The sequence below is a fragment of the Urocitellus parryii genome, chromosome 5, assembly GCF_045843805.1.
Source record: "Urocitellus parryii isolate mUroPar1 chromosome 5, mUroPar1.hap1, whole genome shotgun sequence".
NCBI classification, from domain to species: domain Eukaryota; kingdom Metazoa; phylum Chordata; class Mammalia; order Rodentia; family Sciuridae; genus Urocitellus; species Urocitellus parryii.
The window spans coordinates 89,028,023-89,044,850 of record NC_135535.1 but is presented as its reverse complement, the minus strand read 5'-3'; the positions used below and the strand labels follow the sequence as shown (position 1 = coordinate 89,044,850).

The 16,828-nt window shown below is 34.6% G+C and overlaps 1 protein-coding gene across 10 annotated transcripts in view; it reads right to left on the bottom strand.

Annotated features, from left to right (window-relative positions):
• Window positions 1-491: 491 nt before the first annotated feature.
• Window positions 492-16,828, bottom strand: part of Abcc9 (ATP binding cassette subfamily C member 9) — a 133,138-nt gene continuing 116,801 nt past the window's right edge. For 7 of the 10 annotated variants that reach the window (XM_077798342.1, XM_026392358.2, XM_026392357.2 and 4 more), the window contains 6 exons: window positions 15,864-15,972; window positions 13,626-13,729; window positions 11,012-11,145; window positions 7,561-7,623; window positions 6,726-6,900; window positions 2,715-2,801 (listed from right to left, as the gene is read on the bottom strand). In XM_077798342.1, coding sequence (XP_077654468.1) covers window positions 6,763-6,900; window positions 7,561-7,623; window positions 11,012-11,145; window positions 13,626-13,729; window positions 15,864-15,972 — 548 coding nt within the window. In that variant the 3' untranslated portion in view covers window positions 2,715-2,801; window positions 6,726-6,762. Of the gene's footprint in view, window positions 2,802-6,725; window positions 6,901-7,560; window positions 7,624-11,011; window positions 11,146-13,625; window positions 13,730-15,863; window positions 15,973-16,828 lie in introns of all 10 variants that reach the window. The other 3 variants (XM_026392356.2, XM_026392359.2, XM_077798344.1) reach the window with 1 other exon arrangement.

The following is a 16,828-nucleotide window of genomic DNA, read 5'->3' as shown; positions in this document are numbered from 1 at the left end:
AATGGGCTGATTTACATTCATTGTTTAGCCTTTGTTGATATCCAGGGGAATTACAAGTACATGTGAAACCACCCTGTTTAAATTGAGCAAACCACAGGAGTAATTTATTATGTAATGCAAGCCAATGTTTTCATATTTTATAGAGAATAAACACCTTTATTGTAGAGAATAAACATATTTCATATATTGTAGAGAATAAATAGTAGAATAAACAGCACAGAAAACCAAAGAGAATAACCCATAGTTATTAGCACATGGCTAGCAGTAAAATTAATCAATGGAGTAATCAACTGTATTTATTAGGGCTTGTTGTGGGCTAGGCATTAGTATTTAGTGTCAGGGAACAAAGACAAACAAGACATGGTCCCAGAATTCATGTGCCCATTTTTTGGGTTATCTAGTATCTAATCTAGAGCTGAATGGGTCATGAATAATATTATAAAAGTGGGCCATACACAATCCTTTAAGAGAAATTTCTTTTCAATGACAACAGTTACCTTGTTGTTATGTAAATACAAGGTTTTGTGAATTTATTGCTTTTTCAAACATTAAGGAATTAACATTCCTAAAATTGATTTGGTTAGTCAAATGTAAAAGCCATAAATGTAAAAAAATTAATAAGGTCAAGCAGGTCATGTTTTACAAATATGTATTCCTATAGCAAAAATTATTTCAAGATAAGTCATTTTTATAGTCAGTAGATAATACATGATATCATAAATGATTGATTGAAAGCATCATTCTTTACTTTTTTCAGTCAATTTAGTTTTGTAAACAATTAAACATTTACTAAATTTAAGTAAAAGTGATGAGGGAGGGGACCAAAAGCCACTTTGGTATAAAAATGGAACTATGATTCTCAGTTTAGTGTAATGATATTTTCTGCCACTGACCTGGCAGCATTTAAGAGTATAATCCACAAGTATCAAAAGGGATTATTTCTATAGTGAAAATATACTCCTCTGTGACAATGAGGTATAACTTGGTAATAAGCATAATGCATATTAATCTCCACAAAACATTGTCATGCCAGCAATATTTTAGGAGATTGGTTAAAATGTTAGAAAATATTTTCGAGAATTTATTTAGGGGTACCAATTCTGTTTTGTGTAGCTTTGGAAAACAATAATTTTTTTTCCAATTTAGTTTTATGTATACAACAATGAGAAGCAATTTAAGCTTCTCATGGACCATTTTTATCCATCCTTGTAGAAGATATTTTTTTTACAACATTAGGATTCTATATTTGGGTAAAAGTATCGTGATATTCTGTATATGTGTATATATTCTGATACACATATTCTGATACAAAATTTTTTAAAGAGTTAATAGACAATGCAATAAACTGAACACAAGAACTATGGAGAGAGAGCACAATTTCTTTGCCTGTCAATTAGAAGTTTTCAAGATCTTACATTGTATGTGGATCCTATGAAAATCAATAATGTTTATATGGAATGGGTACAGAATTCCATATAAACTATGTTGTGAGCATAACAGTGATGGAAACTTTCAGTAATTTAAATTTTAAAATTTCAATTTAAGCAAAACCAACCATAGCCTATCAATTTTTAATGTATTCTTTACATACACATTAAAATTAGAGCAGGAACAATAGATACATGTGTGGCACAAATGTCCAGAGGTAAATCTTCCAACTAGAAATAGATAACTTGTTATATATGTAAAACTTCAAAGTGTGAGATATTTCCACCCTGATATCAAACTGTTTCACAGGGAATACTGGTATCTTAAAGGAATGTTCACTGGCCATGATTAGCATATGGTTAAGGTATGGCACAGGTGTAAAAGAAGAAAGGCCAAAGGCCTGTGTTCCTTTGAATCACAAAGAATTTTAGGTTTCAGGTCATAACCACAACTAATGAAGAATTACTCCCTCAAAAGCATATTTGGCCTCCCATTAAAGGATTGACCCTAATCACTCTTTGAACTTCAGTCTGGGAAAGGCATGTTATGCCTGAGCCCTTAAGAATTCTCTCATTACTGGACAAAGAAGAGTAGAAATGAGCATAATTTTTCAAATATGTTTTTCTTTTCATGATCTTTCCATTTCAGGCATTGGCTTCATGGAACTATTATACATGTGATAACTTCTTGGTGACACTATTTAGAGGGGGAAAAAAGAGACTGTTAAAACAGCATCAGTATGTTAATGAACACAAAATATTCTCATAAAGTAGATTATGAATTTGAGTGTTTCATTAGAAAACACATCCTTCCTTTATTCTATTAGAATAACATTTGGAGATTCCAACAAGGAAAATGTGTTACAAGGAAGAGTGTAATAATACTGACTACTCATTGCAACATCTATGCTTGAAAGTTATTTACCAGACTTAAAGCTATGAGAAAACGTAAGCTGTTGATTTACCATTTAAAGTAGCTTATATGTTTTAATACACCCTGTTATTCCTAAAGATATAGTGGCTTGCCATCAGGAAGACAATACAGTAATGAACATATTTAGTGGTGATACCTTGAAAAACTATTAGGCAAAAAAAAAAAAAAAAACAGGAAAAAGGAATGTCAGCTTCTTTTCTTGTACAGAAGTTTGTAAAAATTTAAGGTGCCACTCTACAAAGGTCAAGTAGGTCATAACTGCCTTGTTTAATACACACATATCATTTTTAGACACCCCTTCTTCACATGTCTGCACGAACAAAAGAAGCAAATACTCCATCTTCCCTGGCCAAGAGGCTTTCTGGAGTGTCATATTCCAAAATATTTCCTCTCTTCATCACAATAACCAGATCTGCCGTCAGAATGGTGTGAACCCGATGCTGTGAATGAGAAAAAAAAATCCATGCATTTGTTATGACTTTCAGGTCACAAGACAAAGGAATGGAAAATGTATATTTCGCAGGTAATATGGGGACATTTACTTTGGCATGCCCAGACAATGCAGGAAACACGGCCTCTTCCCCACTTTTCCCATTAATTCAAGCATTATAAATTTACATATTCTTCAATTTTAGTAAATACAACTGGATTTTATTTGGGCTGTATTAAGTTTAGTGGATCTAATGTATCTGTGTCATCTTTTTTTGTGGAGTTTCTATATAAGTAAGCTAACCATCATTTGTCAGATAATTAAATGCTAAGATGAGTCCATCTTGAACCGGTTGGGTTATATTTTATTCTCAGATACATTTCTCTCTTGTGTGAGTCAACTAATTCCATGAGCTGACACACAATTTGAAGAGCCCTGGAAAGTAGTGCAATCCTGGGAAGGCACCAGGAGGAAGTCCACTCTAACAAGCAGAATTAGAATGAGTTTCCAGTCTCTGGACGTGCAGTGTCCTGAAGGTTGGGGATCACTACCACTCACTCTTTCTCTTTCCACATGGTGCTATTGGGAGAGAGGCTTTGGTGTTAGTAATTGATAATAATTAACGCTACCACTTATTGAGCATTTGCCATACATTGAGTGCTCCACACACATACTTGTGAGTCACCGCAACCTTCCTTAGCAATGGGTGTTTTTCCTGCCCACTTCAAAGGGGGAAACACTGGGATTCATGGAGAGCAAGAAAAATCAAGAGAGCACATAGATAATAAGTAGTCGAACCAGCATCAAAATCAGGTAACCTCAGCTCTACCAGATCCCACTTTATTCAAATTTGTGATATTTTGCTTGCCACATATTTTTTGTCAGTTTTTATTTCTCAAAATATTGCATTAAAATATTATTTACCTTAATTTTTGAAAAAAAAAATAAAATCAGGTGACCTCCAAAGTGTGAGATACTTCCACCTTGCTAAGGAACCATTTCATAGGGAGGATTTGGGATCTCTGAGGAAAGTTCACCTGTCCAACTGGTGTTATGGTTAAGAGCACAGGCATGGACCTTAGATTAGGGTCAGATTTTGGCTTTCCCATCAATTATTTGTGCATCTTGAGCAGCCTATCTTTCATAATATTAATACCTGTCTTGGAGAGTGATGATAAGCATCAAATAAGATAATCCATGAACCAAACCCAGCACTTTCATCCATATAAGCTACTATTATTCATTTTTTTTTATAATTTAGAAGGGAAAAAAATCTGTGTGGTAGGCTAATACTCTTGCTGAGATCAGTGCTGTTCAATTAAACATGAGCTACTTTCAATTTTAAAAGTTTTCTAGGGACTACATTTTGAAAGTAAAATTAAGCAGGTGAAAGCAATCATAATAACATATTTTAAACCAATATATCCAAAATTCATCATTTTGACATGCAACCAATATAAAATTATTCATGAGATCTTTTGCACTCTTCTGTTAGTACTAAGTTTTGGAATCTAGTACGTATTTTACATTTAAAGTAATTCGCAATTCATACTCCCCACATATCAAATGCTCTATAGACACACATGGCTGGGGCTACCATGTGACAGTAGCTGTGCAAGTCAAAACATTAGAGTGCTGATGGGCATTCTTGTCCAGAACTCTAAAACTATAAAGACCATCTACTCAGCTGATTCACAGTCTTTCTTTCCCCTAACAATCAAAAGTCCAATCTAAAGCCATCCCCAGACCTAGGCCAGGAAGATGAAGTAGTCTCAGTGTTGATATACTCAGAAGAGAAAGTAGTCATAGTTGTGACTCATGACTAGAGGGGAAAAGGAACACACACATGCAGTGTGACAGTGAAGCCAGCTGAGAGTCTGCCCTACTGTTTTCATCACCCATAGACAAGGCTACCATTCACTGAAGATTGGTAGCAAGTGGTACTTAAGAATTATCAAAACTTGGAGGAAAGTGTCTATTTATCTTTGAGAACATAACAGAGCCATTTGCATACTGTGCATTTAGAAAAAAATGAACATGCAGGTGTGGTGGTGCATGCTTGTAATCCCAGCAGCTTAGGAGGCTAAGGCAGGGGAATCGCAAGTTCACAGCCAGCCTCGGCAATTTAGTGAGGCCCTAAATAATTCAGGCAGACTCTGTCTCAAAATAAAAAATGAAAAGGGGTTGGGGATGTGGCTTAGTGATTAAGCACCCCTGAGTTCAATCCCTAGTGCCCAAACAAACAAACAAAAAACAAAGAAAAACAAAAACAGAAGCTTAATGAATTGTTTAACATCTGCTGTGCATTTTCTTTCCAGAGAAATATTAGTTTTTTAATAACCATATCATAGATGTTTAAATCAATAACACAACAAATTTATGTCTAAATTCATAAGTATAATCTCATAAACATTGAGCTGATATTCTAAAATAATGTTTACTAAATAAAAATTCAAAAAATCGTGGCCAACAGAAATAAATATTACTGGTGTTTATTTCATGAATCCAAATTATTTTCTTTTGTGACTAAGTGCAGTGTCAATGTAACAGAGTTGATGAAATTTTCAGAATTCTTAAGAGAAGCTAATCTAATCAAGAGTGAAGAAGAAACCATTTTCATAAATAAACACCATGGACTGTTTTGGGGTGTGAGAGCTTCTTTTTAGAAGCTGGAGAAAGTTATCTTTTTAAAAGATACTCTGTAATTTTCAATGGCAGTTAATCAAAATAACAGAGCAATAGAGCTGAGGATCACTCTTGCAAGGGGTCCACCACAAATATGCTGCTACTCTCTCTTTTATGAGCCTTTTATGAGAAATTGGTCCTCAGGAGAATCCTCCAGCGATGCTTCTTCCCAGCACTGCTGGAAGCTTTATGTATGTATTTTACTAGGTGTCCCAGTGGCCAACTTTGTACTAGAAGTCTTGAAGAATGGATGAAAAGTACTTATAGAAAAGTGTTCAATAAATATAGCAATCAGGTCAAAGAATATAATTTTTTGGTTAAATATGTAAATTATTCTCAAATAATCCAGATGTAGACTCTATGAGATCATTCATTCAACAACATCATGCTTCATGCATAGCAGAGACAATTAGTCTTTTGAGTAAACCTCCCCACCCCCATCTCATATAAGGGCAACAAGATCTCTCTCCCCAAAGATTTCTCCACTTGCCACAGTGAGAAAATTACTTTTTAATTTTTATTTATTTAATTTTGTGGGGGCTGGGACCCAAGCCAGGGCCTCATGCATGTTAGGCAAGCACTATACCATTGAGCCACATCTCCAGTCCCAAGAAAAATCTTTGAAATCTTCAAGAACTGTTGTTCAAGTTAGCCAATTCTCTCACCCCCACAAGTCATTTACACGTTAGTGTGAATGAATTAATTGGGTGACTCTCTCTCAGGGCAGAGAAACCAAAGAATTCACTGGGAACATGAAAGAAGTGCGTCTTTCTTTACCTGAACCATGATGGAGAGTCCTTTCCTGTCACCTTGAAAAAGCAGCACTTCAGAGGGGGCTCTTTCTCCCATGCATCATTCACAAAAATGGAAGCATAGAATGCACTCCACATGTAATTCCCATTACTCAGCAGCTAAACTCAAGTCACTATTTTAACCAATGCATTCTTCAGGACCAGTAACGATGATGCCTTACGGGGTTTTTTAAAGGATTCCCACAAAACACCCTCAAGGAATAATGAAATTGATTCTAAGGATAGAGGTGAATCTGATTTTTGGGTTTCATAAACACTCTCTGGTACATGTATATTTGAAAACATATACATGCCTCTTTTCAGTATTGTCCATAACAGAAGCACTTGGTTGAGCTGCTTTGAGTAATAATGTTCTGTAGTTAGTTCCCTCCCTTAGTTGTCCCCCTGAACCACAGCATTGGCCTTGCTTTGTGGGGGGACACTGCTAAGATAACTACCAGAGAATGAGATACTTGGCGAGTAGATCATGACGGTCTACTTGTTGGTCATCACCAAAGTAGAAAAGAGGCCATTCTTGTGGGCGAGTAAGTTTGGACCACTGTCACACTCCACTAAAATACCCTCAGAAAAGACTAACACAAGGCCTGCATCCATAATAGAGGAGACACGGTGCTGGAGAGAAAAATAGAAAGAAAAGAAGGATCAGCAGGAGGAAAATGTCTAAGTGACTCATTAAAATGTCTAAGTGACTCATAGTTTTTGTTAATTTGTAAACTTAAAAGTAAGCAGGAATGCACCTAAGTGCGAAGAGGAAGAGACAGAAATCGAAGGCCTAGTTTTAGTAAGCCATAACATGAATTACAAGAGTGTCAGCAACTCTTCTATTTGATTGGTGCTACCTAAAACAGAGAAATGACCTGCCCCTTCTGTGATATATCTGTCTTCCTCTTAAAAACAGATAAATTAAGAATAGAATGATAGAAAATAAGAATAAATAAGTAGTAACAGAATTGATAACTAAATTTAGGAATTTGGTTCCAGAAACTTCTCATCAAATCATCAGATCACTGAAAACAGAATTAGCACAGGCCATGACCTGCTGAAATCCTTAGATTTCACTGCAACTCAGAAGCACTGGGTAGAGCAGACAGTGTGGAAAAGAACAAAGCTTTTGAAATATAGATATTATTTTGTCTCCTTTTGCACAGATACAGAAACATCAGAGAAATACATAATTCATCATAAGTACATTTCAACTGCACAAGTTTAAAGATCATAAAATCTTAGACTAAGAACTCAGGAGGAGTACGTGACCCCATCTCCCATACTCACAGCTATGGTGACAACAGTGCGGTCTGCAAAGGCTGTCATCACGACTTTCTGCAAGATATTTTCCTGGCAAAAGAATTTAAAAAATAAAGTGTAAATTTTCTTGGGACTACTTTCTCTTACCATAATATCTTGCCCTCAAGAACAATATCCCATTATGCCCAATCCCTTCAGAGTGCTCTGTCCCCAGGTCTTCTGTGGAAGATAGGAGGGAGCAGTTCCCAGCAGCCAGCTCCTATTGGATTCTGAAGGTGTCTTCAAAATGCAGGTAAGCTCAGCAATCAACCTGAAGTGACTGATGTATTTATTGCTAGGGAATCCAAAGAGGAAAATTCAACCTCTTGGGTATCAAAATGCTCATGTATTCAAAACTAACCAAACCCTCAAATGGTGTTAACCTTTGAGTCAGAAAATGGAAAAACTGAAATCCATGTCAAAATTTTAGATTTTATTTTTTACCTATAATACAATATATCAGAAAGAAACTATATTAATTCCCACAACAAACTGCATTATCATTATATTTTTTAAAAATATTTTTTGTTGTCAATGTATCTTCTATTTACTTATTTATTTATTTATATGCGGTGCTGAAGATCAAACCCAGAGCCGCACACATGCCAGGCAAGTGCTCTATCACTGAGCCACAACCCCACCCAATATTTTAAAAGATGTTCTGGGTAAAGATTTCACCTTTCTCCTAGGGGAAAACTTGATTCACCTAAATCTTAACAGTGGAGGAGTTCTTTCTTCCAGTCAACTGACTTACTGCTGCTTAATTCATATTTTCTCCGTGTCCCTCTCTCTTTCTGTAGAGGCAGTATTATCTTTATAGTAACCTTCAATATTTTAAATCCTTAGTAATTAATACCAATTTTGATGTACTTGTGCTTAGAGAAATGGATTCATTAGAGACTACTTGATAGCTTTAAATCATGTTCACTTTGAGGTTATCTACCTTTGGATAGGTATTTTGATTAGTCTTAATAGAAAACATGTGAAATAGCATCTCCATTTATAATTGGCTCTTACTCTTGAAATTGTTTCACTTCTCTGGATAGCTTCACTCAATCTAAAGTGTTCAGCAAGAAAGTAACATGAGGCTGTTGATTTTTTTTTAATTGATGCCCTTTCTGATGCCAAACTTTAAATATCAAATTGACTTTCAAAAGAATAACATCAATTGCTAACTCAATACATCGTCTCTGGTTTCATGTGACACTGCCCTCATTTAATCACAGCCTTCTAGACAGATATTTCTTGGACATATTTGACACTTTTTAAAATGATTCCTTTCAAATGGCAAAGTTTCTAGCTTTGTACCATGAGCACATGAAGAAAGCCATTATTAATTCTAGACATTATTAATCCTAGTAGATCTCTCTTCAAATTGCTTCAGAAAATGATTGGTTTTGGTTATAAATAGCTTATTCAAAAAAGATTTACATTCTGTAAATGAACATCCACGGCCTAGTTCTTGAACACTGTACAGAGGTCTCATCAGCCAAGCCCTAAAATTACACTGATTTGAAACTTTATCAAAAAGTGATGGCATCATACAGTGTAAGAAATCACTAAAACTTATTCCTCCAGTCTAAACTGATTTGATTAATGTCTTTTATTTCTCCATTCCTTTTCTCTCCCTTGCCCCTGGCCTCTAGTAACAGCCTTCTACTCCGTTTCTATGAGATCAATGTTTTTTTGTTTCATTTTTTGGTACCAGGGATTGAACTCAGGGGCACTTGACCATTGAGCCATATCCCCAGCCCTATTTTGTATTTTATTTAGAGACAGGGTCCCACTGAGTTATTTAGTGCCTCATAGTTGCTGAGGTTGGCTTTGAACTCATTCCTCCTGCCTCAGCCTCCTGAGCTGCTGGGATTACAGGCGTGTGCCACCACACTTGGCTAAGATTAATGTTTTTATATTGAATATATAGTGAGATCATAGCATAATTGTCTTCCTGTTATCATATAGTATTTTACTTAGTACAACATCCTCTGGTTCCATCTATGTTGTTACAAATGACAGAATTTCTTTCTTTTTAAAGGCTTTATAGTATTCCATTATCTATATATATCATATTTTCTTTACCCCATCACCTTGGGTACTTAGTTATGTTCATATATTGGCTATTGTGGATGATGCCAAAATGAACATGAGAGTGCAGATATCTCTTTGACATAATGATTTAAATTTCTTTGGATATATATTCAGTATAAGGATTGCTGGATCATATGGTAGATCTATTTTTAGGGAGTTTGTTCGTTGTTGGTACCAGGGACTGAACTCAGGGGCACTTACCACTGAGTCACATCCCCAACTTTTTTATTTTTTATTTTTAGACAGGGTCTCACTAAATTGTTAAGGTCTTTGCTAAGGTGCTGAGATTGACCTTGAACTTGTGATCCTCCTGCCTCAGTCTCTCAAGCTGCTGGGATTACAAACATGCATCACTGCACCTGGCTATTTTTAGTTTTTGAGGAAACTTTACACTCTTTCCAAAATGACTGTACTAGTTTATATTTTCACCCAATAATGTACAAAGATTCCCTTTCCCCCATATTCTCACCAACACTTGCCATTTCTTGTCTTTTTGATAATAATCATTAAGTGGCAGAGATATATTGTACTGCATGGTGACTTTAGTAAGTCAAAAGAACAAGCAAACATTTAACTTGGACAAGGAAGTAATTAAAAACCAAATCATGCTGCAGAATAGCATGGTCACTCATAATGTACGATATATTTAAAAACTGTAAAAATAGATATTTTTTTATATTCTCACTACAAAAAATGATAAATTGCTGAGGTTATCAATATGTTAATTGCATTGATTGAGTCTTTCTATAATGTATATGCAGAGCAAAGCATCACATTGACCATTGAACCCATAAACAAACACCATTACTATGTACCAACTAAACATCAAAAAATAATTAAGCAATGAAACAAAATAAATAAGGAATATAGTAAAGAGTATCTGAAATTTATTTTTCCTTTCCTTACAAAATTTCTGCATATCTGAAATTATGTCAAAATAAAAATGTGGGGCTGAGGTAGTAGCTCAGCGGTAGAGCGCTTGCCTTGCAGGCACGAGACCCTGGGTTCAATTCTCAGCACCACATAAAAAAAATAAATAAGTGAAATAAAGGTATTGTGTCCAACTACAAGTAAAAAATAAATATTGAAAAAAATTAAAAAATTAAAAAAATTATAATGTTATAAAAAGGAAAAAAAGGTGAATTTATTTATGTTTAATGGCAGTGGAAACTCCTTTAAAGTATACGCAGTGTCTCATTTCTCATAAATCTCAGTATGATTCTCAGTGGATCAAAGAGATTGAGGAATCACTTAAAACAACAGTATCGAGGATTCAGAACCCAATCAAAAAATGTAATTTTCATGCACACTTCTCCAATTCATTATTTTCAGAGTTTGGATATGCACTCACTGTCGCCATGTCAATGGAAGCCGTTGCTTCGTCCATAATGAGAATGCTGCTCTTTCGGACAAAGGCTCTAGCCAGGCAAAACAGCTGTCTCTGTCCAACGCTAAAGTTCTCCCCACCTTCAGTGACAACTGCATCTAAGTCAGAAGAAGAAGCAAAGATTTAATTGAAGAAATTATATTAATATTTTCCATGGACAAAAAAGTAATTAAAAAATAAATCATGCTGGTATCACTTTGTGCTGGTGTAAGTATTTCCTTCTGAAACGCAAAGTGGAACTTGACTTTTGGAAAGTGAATATGATGGCAGGCATCCTGTTTTTCTTTTCCTTTTCCTTTTTTGTCATACTGGGGATCGAACCCAGAGCTTTGCAGGGGCTAGGCAAGTGCTTAACCACTAAGATACACCCCTGGCCCATTCTTATTTTACTTCAAGACGGGGCTTGATAAGTTGCCCAGGTTTGCCTCAAACTTGTAGTTCTCCTGCCTCAGCTTCCTGAGTAGCTGGTATTACAAGGGTACGTCACCACACTCAGCAGGTCATTCCTAATTTTGACAACATATGGTGAATTACCTACTAAGAGTAGAATATAAAATATTGTTAAGCATTTTGAAGACTAGAAGGCCTTGAGGATTATTTATTTACTATAATTCTTTAAAATGATTCTTTAATATGATTATCTAAGGCTCAGAAAGAGGACGTGGTTTGTCCAAACTAATATATAGTAGGACCTGATAAGAAACAGAATATTCACAATACTAATTCCAGTTCTCTTTCCATTCTACCATTCCCATAGACTGGAACTACCAAGTGGACAGGACTGGGCTTGTTTCTGTTGGCCAGTATATTTCTAGTATGATGATAGCAGCTGAATAAAATACCACTGTGCAGATAACTGAATGTGTCTCATTGTGCTTTACTTCTTTTTTATTCATTTCCATCCACGTTTCATAAACTGCTACTATGAATATAATAAAAATCCTGTTTCCAAAATATCTCTTTTATTAGAATTCAAACACTTTTTAGTATGGTCCTGGGCCAAATGTCAATTTATTTTATTCCCATGCATCAAATTCTTATACTCCCCCTGCTTGAAAGCTGTGTATTTAATCATCAAATTTTAATTTACATAATAAATAAGAATGATTCTCAGGATGATGAATGTTCTTTATCAGAGCTGGCCTGAACCAGATCTTCATTAAGCAATTGGTGTCATCTATATTGAGATAATAAGTACAATGTTCAATAAATTATATGGTATAAAAATAATCCTTTGTTGCTTACACCATACCATAACCTACAAGCTCTATGGCCACAATTTAGAGTAGGTGCATTCAGCTCTCATGTTAGTGAAAAGGATTATATGGTTTTAAATGTCTGTCTTTCCAGCTATTAATGGTGGTGGGGACAAATAATCAAGAATTATTATTGGAAAGTTCATCCAAATTTCTGAAATTATTCTTGCAACCTGATACTGGCAAGGTCAATAAAACTTTTTTTCAAAAAACATGCTATCCTGGGCTGGGATTTGACTCAGTGGTAGAGCACTTGCCTTGCATGTGTGAGGCACTAGGTTCAATTCTCAGCTCTGCATATAAATAAATGAATAAAATAAAGGTCTGTCAACAACTAAAAAAAAAAAACAACATGCTGTCTTAATTTTTGTTTTGGGGATGCTTCTATTTAGGACTTAATTAAAATCAGAAAAAATGTATTGCTTTTCAGGAAGTCTTCCTTAAAAACAACAAAAAACCTAGATGCCAAACAACACAATCAACTTGGAAACTACATAATGTGTATTAAAATTAGAATATCAAAAAACTAAACTTTTATTTTCCTATATTAGTGCAGAATTTAATAAAACAAAAGTCTGTAACTATAGGTGTTCAGTTTTATAGAGACAATATGAATTCTCTGTTGTTTCATTAACAGGTTATTCTTTCATCTCATTATCATTCTTTGTTAGAAATTATGTTACCGCTGGGATTGAGTTTTTATCCATGATTATTTGAATACATGTTTCATTCCTCACAACAATGGCCCAAACCAGTACTAAACAAGATAACGCAAAATAATGTCTTCAAACAAGATGAAAATTATGTAATGTAAATCAAACTAATATTCCCTGTTGGCAGCAAAGAAAATGGCTGGGAAATTAACTTCTCTTAGGAGGTATTAAGGACTCTAAATAGCTTCTGAAATAACTTATCCATTTTCTGAGGATAAGTGGTCCTGAACAAGAATGAGCACAAGGAAATACCTGGTTAAAGTGAAGGTAATGAGAAGACTGAAGAGGTAAACATATTAATTGGGATATTTCGGACTGCACACTTGGAACAGAATTTATTCTAAGGTTTATCCTCTTATATTCTATGCAAAATAGCTCACTAGATTTTAAAACGTCTTAATGACATTCAGTAGATTATTTTAAGTATAAGAGGATTTAACATCGGGCTTGGGGTGTATCCTAGTGGTAAAGTGTGTGCATAGTATGCACAAGGCCCTGGGTTTAATACTCAGCATCAATGAATGAGAGAATTTAACACTAATTATGTGATTCTAGCATGCAGAATTAATTGCATATTGAAAAAGCAAATGTACAATTTAGAAAATATACCTAGACCTCCTGGTAGAGATTTGACCATATTCTTCAGCTGGGCAATTTCTAGAGCCTCCCAGAGTCTGTCATCTGTGCATTTGCACTCTGGATCTAAATTAAACCTGTAGGGAAAAATAGTTTAAAATAATAAAAATATATAAAATAAAAGAGAAATTTCAATATATATTTGCCCACTGCTTTACTTTCCTTAAAATGCAATTTTCATATATGTTTTTGTTTCTGCTTTTTATTTAGCACCTAGAACAGTGCTCAGGATAGAGCAAGCCCTGAATTCATGCTTAATGAATGAATGAATGAATAAACTTAGGGTTATCAAAAACGTTTTGATGACATCATTAGGTAGATTTGCATACATAATTACAATTTTTAATATAAATTTTTATTGGTGCATTGTAATTTTACACAAGAGTGGGTTTGTTGTTTACATATTCATACATGCACATGATTTGGTCAGTTTCATTCCCTAGGACCTTCCTTTTCTCTCCCTTCCTCCCCCATCCTGGTCCCTTTTCTCTACTCTACTGATCCCCCTTTTATTTTCATGGCATACACTTCTTTTTTTTTCTCTCTAGCTTCTACAATATGAGAAAACAGAACCCTTGACTTTCTGAGTCTGGAATATTTCACTTAAAATAAATTCACAAGTTCCATCTACTTTCCTACAAATGACATAATTTCATTCTTCTTTTTTTTCTGAATAAAACTCCATTGTTTATATATCCCACATTTTCTTCATCTATTCATCTGCTGACAGACAGATGATCTAAGCTTGTTCCATAATTTGGCTATTGTGAATTGTGTCTCTATAAACACATGTACACATATATCACTATAGTATGCTAACTTTAGTATAAATACCAGGGAGTGGATATATCTGGGTCATATGGTGGTTCCATTCCTGGTTTTTTGAGCAACCTCCATATTAATTTCCTTAGTGGTGGTACTAATTTACAATCACACCGGCAATGTAGAAGTGTTCTTCCCCCCATATCCTCTCCAGCATATTATTTGTGTTCTTGATGACTGCCATTCTAACTGGAATGAGATGGCATCTCAATGTAGTTTTGATTTGCATTTCCCTGATTATTATAGATATTGAATACTTTTTCATACACATGTCAGCCATTTGAAATACAATTAATTTTGTTCCTTGGATTTACCTACTCTATATTATACTTAGTATAACTTGATTAATGTCTTACTAATATTCCTGAAGAAATGATGTTAAATACATAAGTCAATATGGGAACATATGCAACTTTAGATAAGCTGGGTTGCACCAACAATAATAGTGGTATTCAGAATAAATACACTCAGAGATATAAATTGACCATGGTATTGTTAAACAGCTTGATAATCTAGAACTTTATATCAAAGTAACTTTACAGGTGAGTATTGAGAAATCTTACATACATTTTCTCTTCAATATAAACAACAATTAAAAGGAGGTGGCAAGTACTTCTTTGTGATTAGTGAATGGTAGAGAAGAAAGGACACAAGATGAATGAAATGACAAATGTGATCTCAGGCCGGTGCGCTTGGAAATCAGGCAAACTTCAGGTGAGATCTCAGTTTCACCACTTCCTAGATGTATGAACAAGTTATAGCTTCTTTGTGTTTCAAAATACTCATTTGTAAAATGGGGATAACAACAATCTAGAACAACGTTTTACGAACTTCATCGGACAGGTCTATTTAAAGTACTTAACAGTTAGAAAATACTTCCAGTTTTCGTTGTTGTTATTGTTGTTTGTTGTTGTTGTTGTTGTTTTGTGTGTGTATGTGTTAAACCATGATCCAGAAATAAAGAAGACTGTAGCAACCTCTTCCCATTAGTTTGTGGCCGAAAGTAAGGTTGTGAAGGATAGCGAGACAAGCAAAGAAAATAAGTTCAGAGTTATCAGTTCAGGATAGGCCAGGCACACAAGAGTTAGGCAGGTATCTGTAGGTTAGAATACCTAAGAAATGTCTTCCAAGAATCACTGCTACCAATTTTTCCTCTGAACTATAATCAAACTAAAAGAAAAGAGCTCTTGGAAACACAGGGATTTGGCTTTTATGGGTTAATTTACCAACTCTAGGATTTCCCAACTCAAATCTTTGGACAGTCTATTTGATTTTAACATTTTGATAATTTTTTCACATCTACCTGAAAAATAACTCACAAAACAAAACCAACCTATGACCTGAAGGAGGAATACTAAGGCCCACAGATTTTTGTTGAATGTTACCCACCTAATAGAACCACTGAATAGTATTGGATCCTGCAGAATGATAGAAAGCCTAGAACGTAGCGTATGCAGTGGCAGTTTAGAAATGTCTATCCCATCGATGACAATCTTTCCTGTGAAGGAGAAACAAAAATTACAGGCATGTGGTAAACTCACAAGTAAAATTTTCATTTGTTTACAAATTAAAGGTTTTTTCCTAGCACCAATTAAATTCTGAAAATAAAGCTTTCCATTTAGGAAACATTATGACATGTTTCTGAAAAGGGTAATAGTTTCCCTTTCTTATATGTACTTCTCTTAAGGAAATTTTCAGTTTTTATTCAGTTTATATGGCCTTATAAGCCCAAAATAGTTTTATAACTTTCAGGGCCCTTTCTTTTCTACTGTTCCCTTATACCCCTTCCTTGCTTGATTTATCTTCTTGGGATTGACCAGAATCTGATCTGACATATTCATATTCATTCTCTCTTTCTCTCTCCATATAATATATATATATATATAATATATATATGATTATTTATGTGTATGTGTATGTGTGTGTGTATGTATATATATTATATACTCACTTATTTCTTTAATGTTCTCTCTCCAAATTAAAACAAAATTTTCTTGAAGACAAAGCTTTTTTTGACTTTTTTTTGTCTTCATTCACTCCTGTATCGATTGACTAGCACAATGCATTACAAATAGGAAAGTGAATTCTATGATAGAGATATCATTTTTTCTTTGCAAATTATGCAATCTTGATCTTCTTTCCTCAACTTTAGATAGAATTATTTTATCATCTCATTTGTATGCAAAGACAACATCACCCTGGGAGATAAGTATGCTAAGCTCAAAATGGCAGGCGCAGTCCTTTCACCTGGTTAGATCTAGACTCGAGGGCAGGTATGGGTGAGAAGCTTAAACTGTGTCTTTCAGGAATAATATGTTATTTATTAAACTATTAATTACCTAGGGCTACTAAAA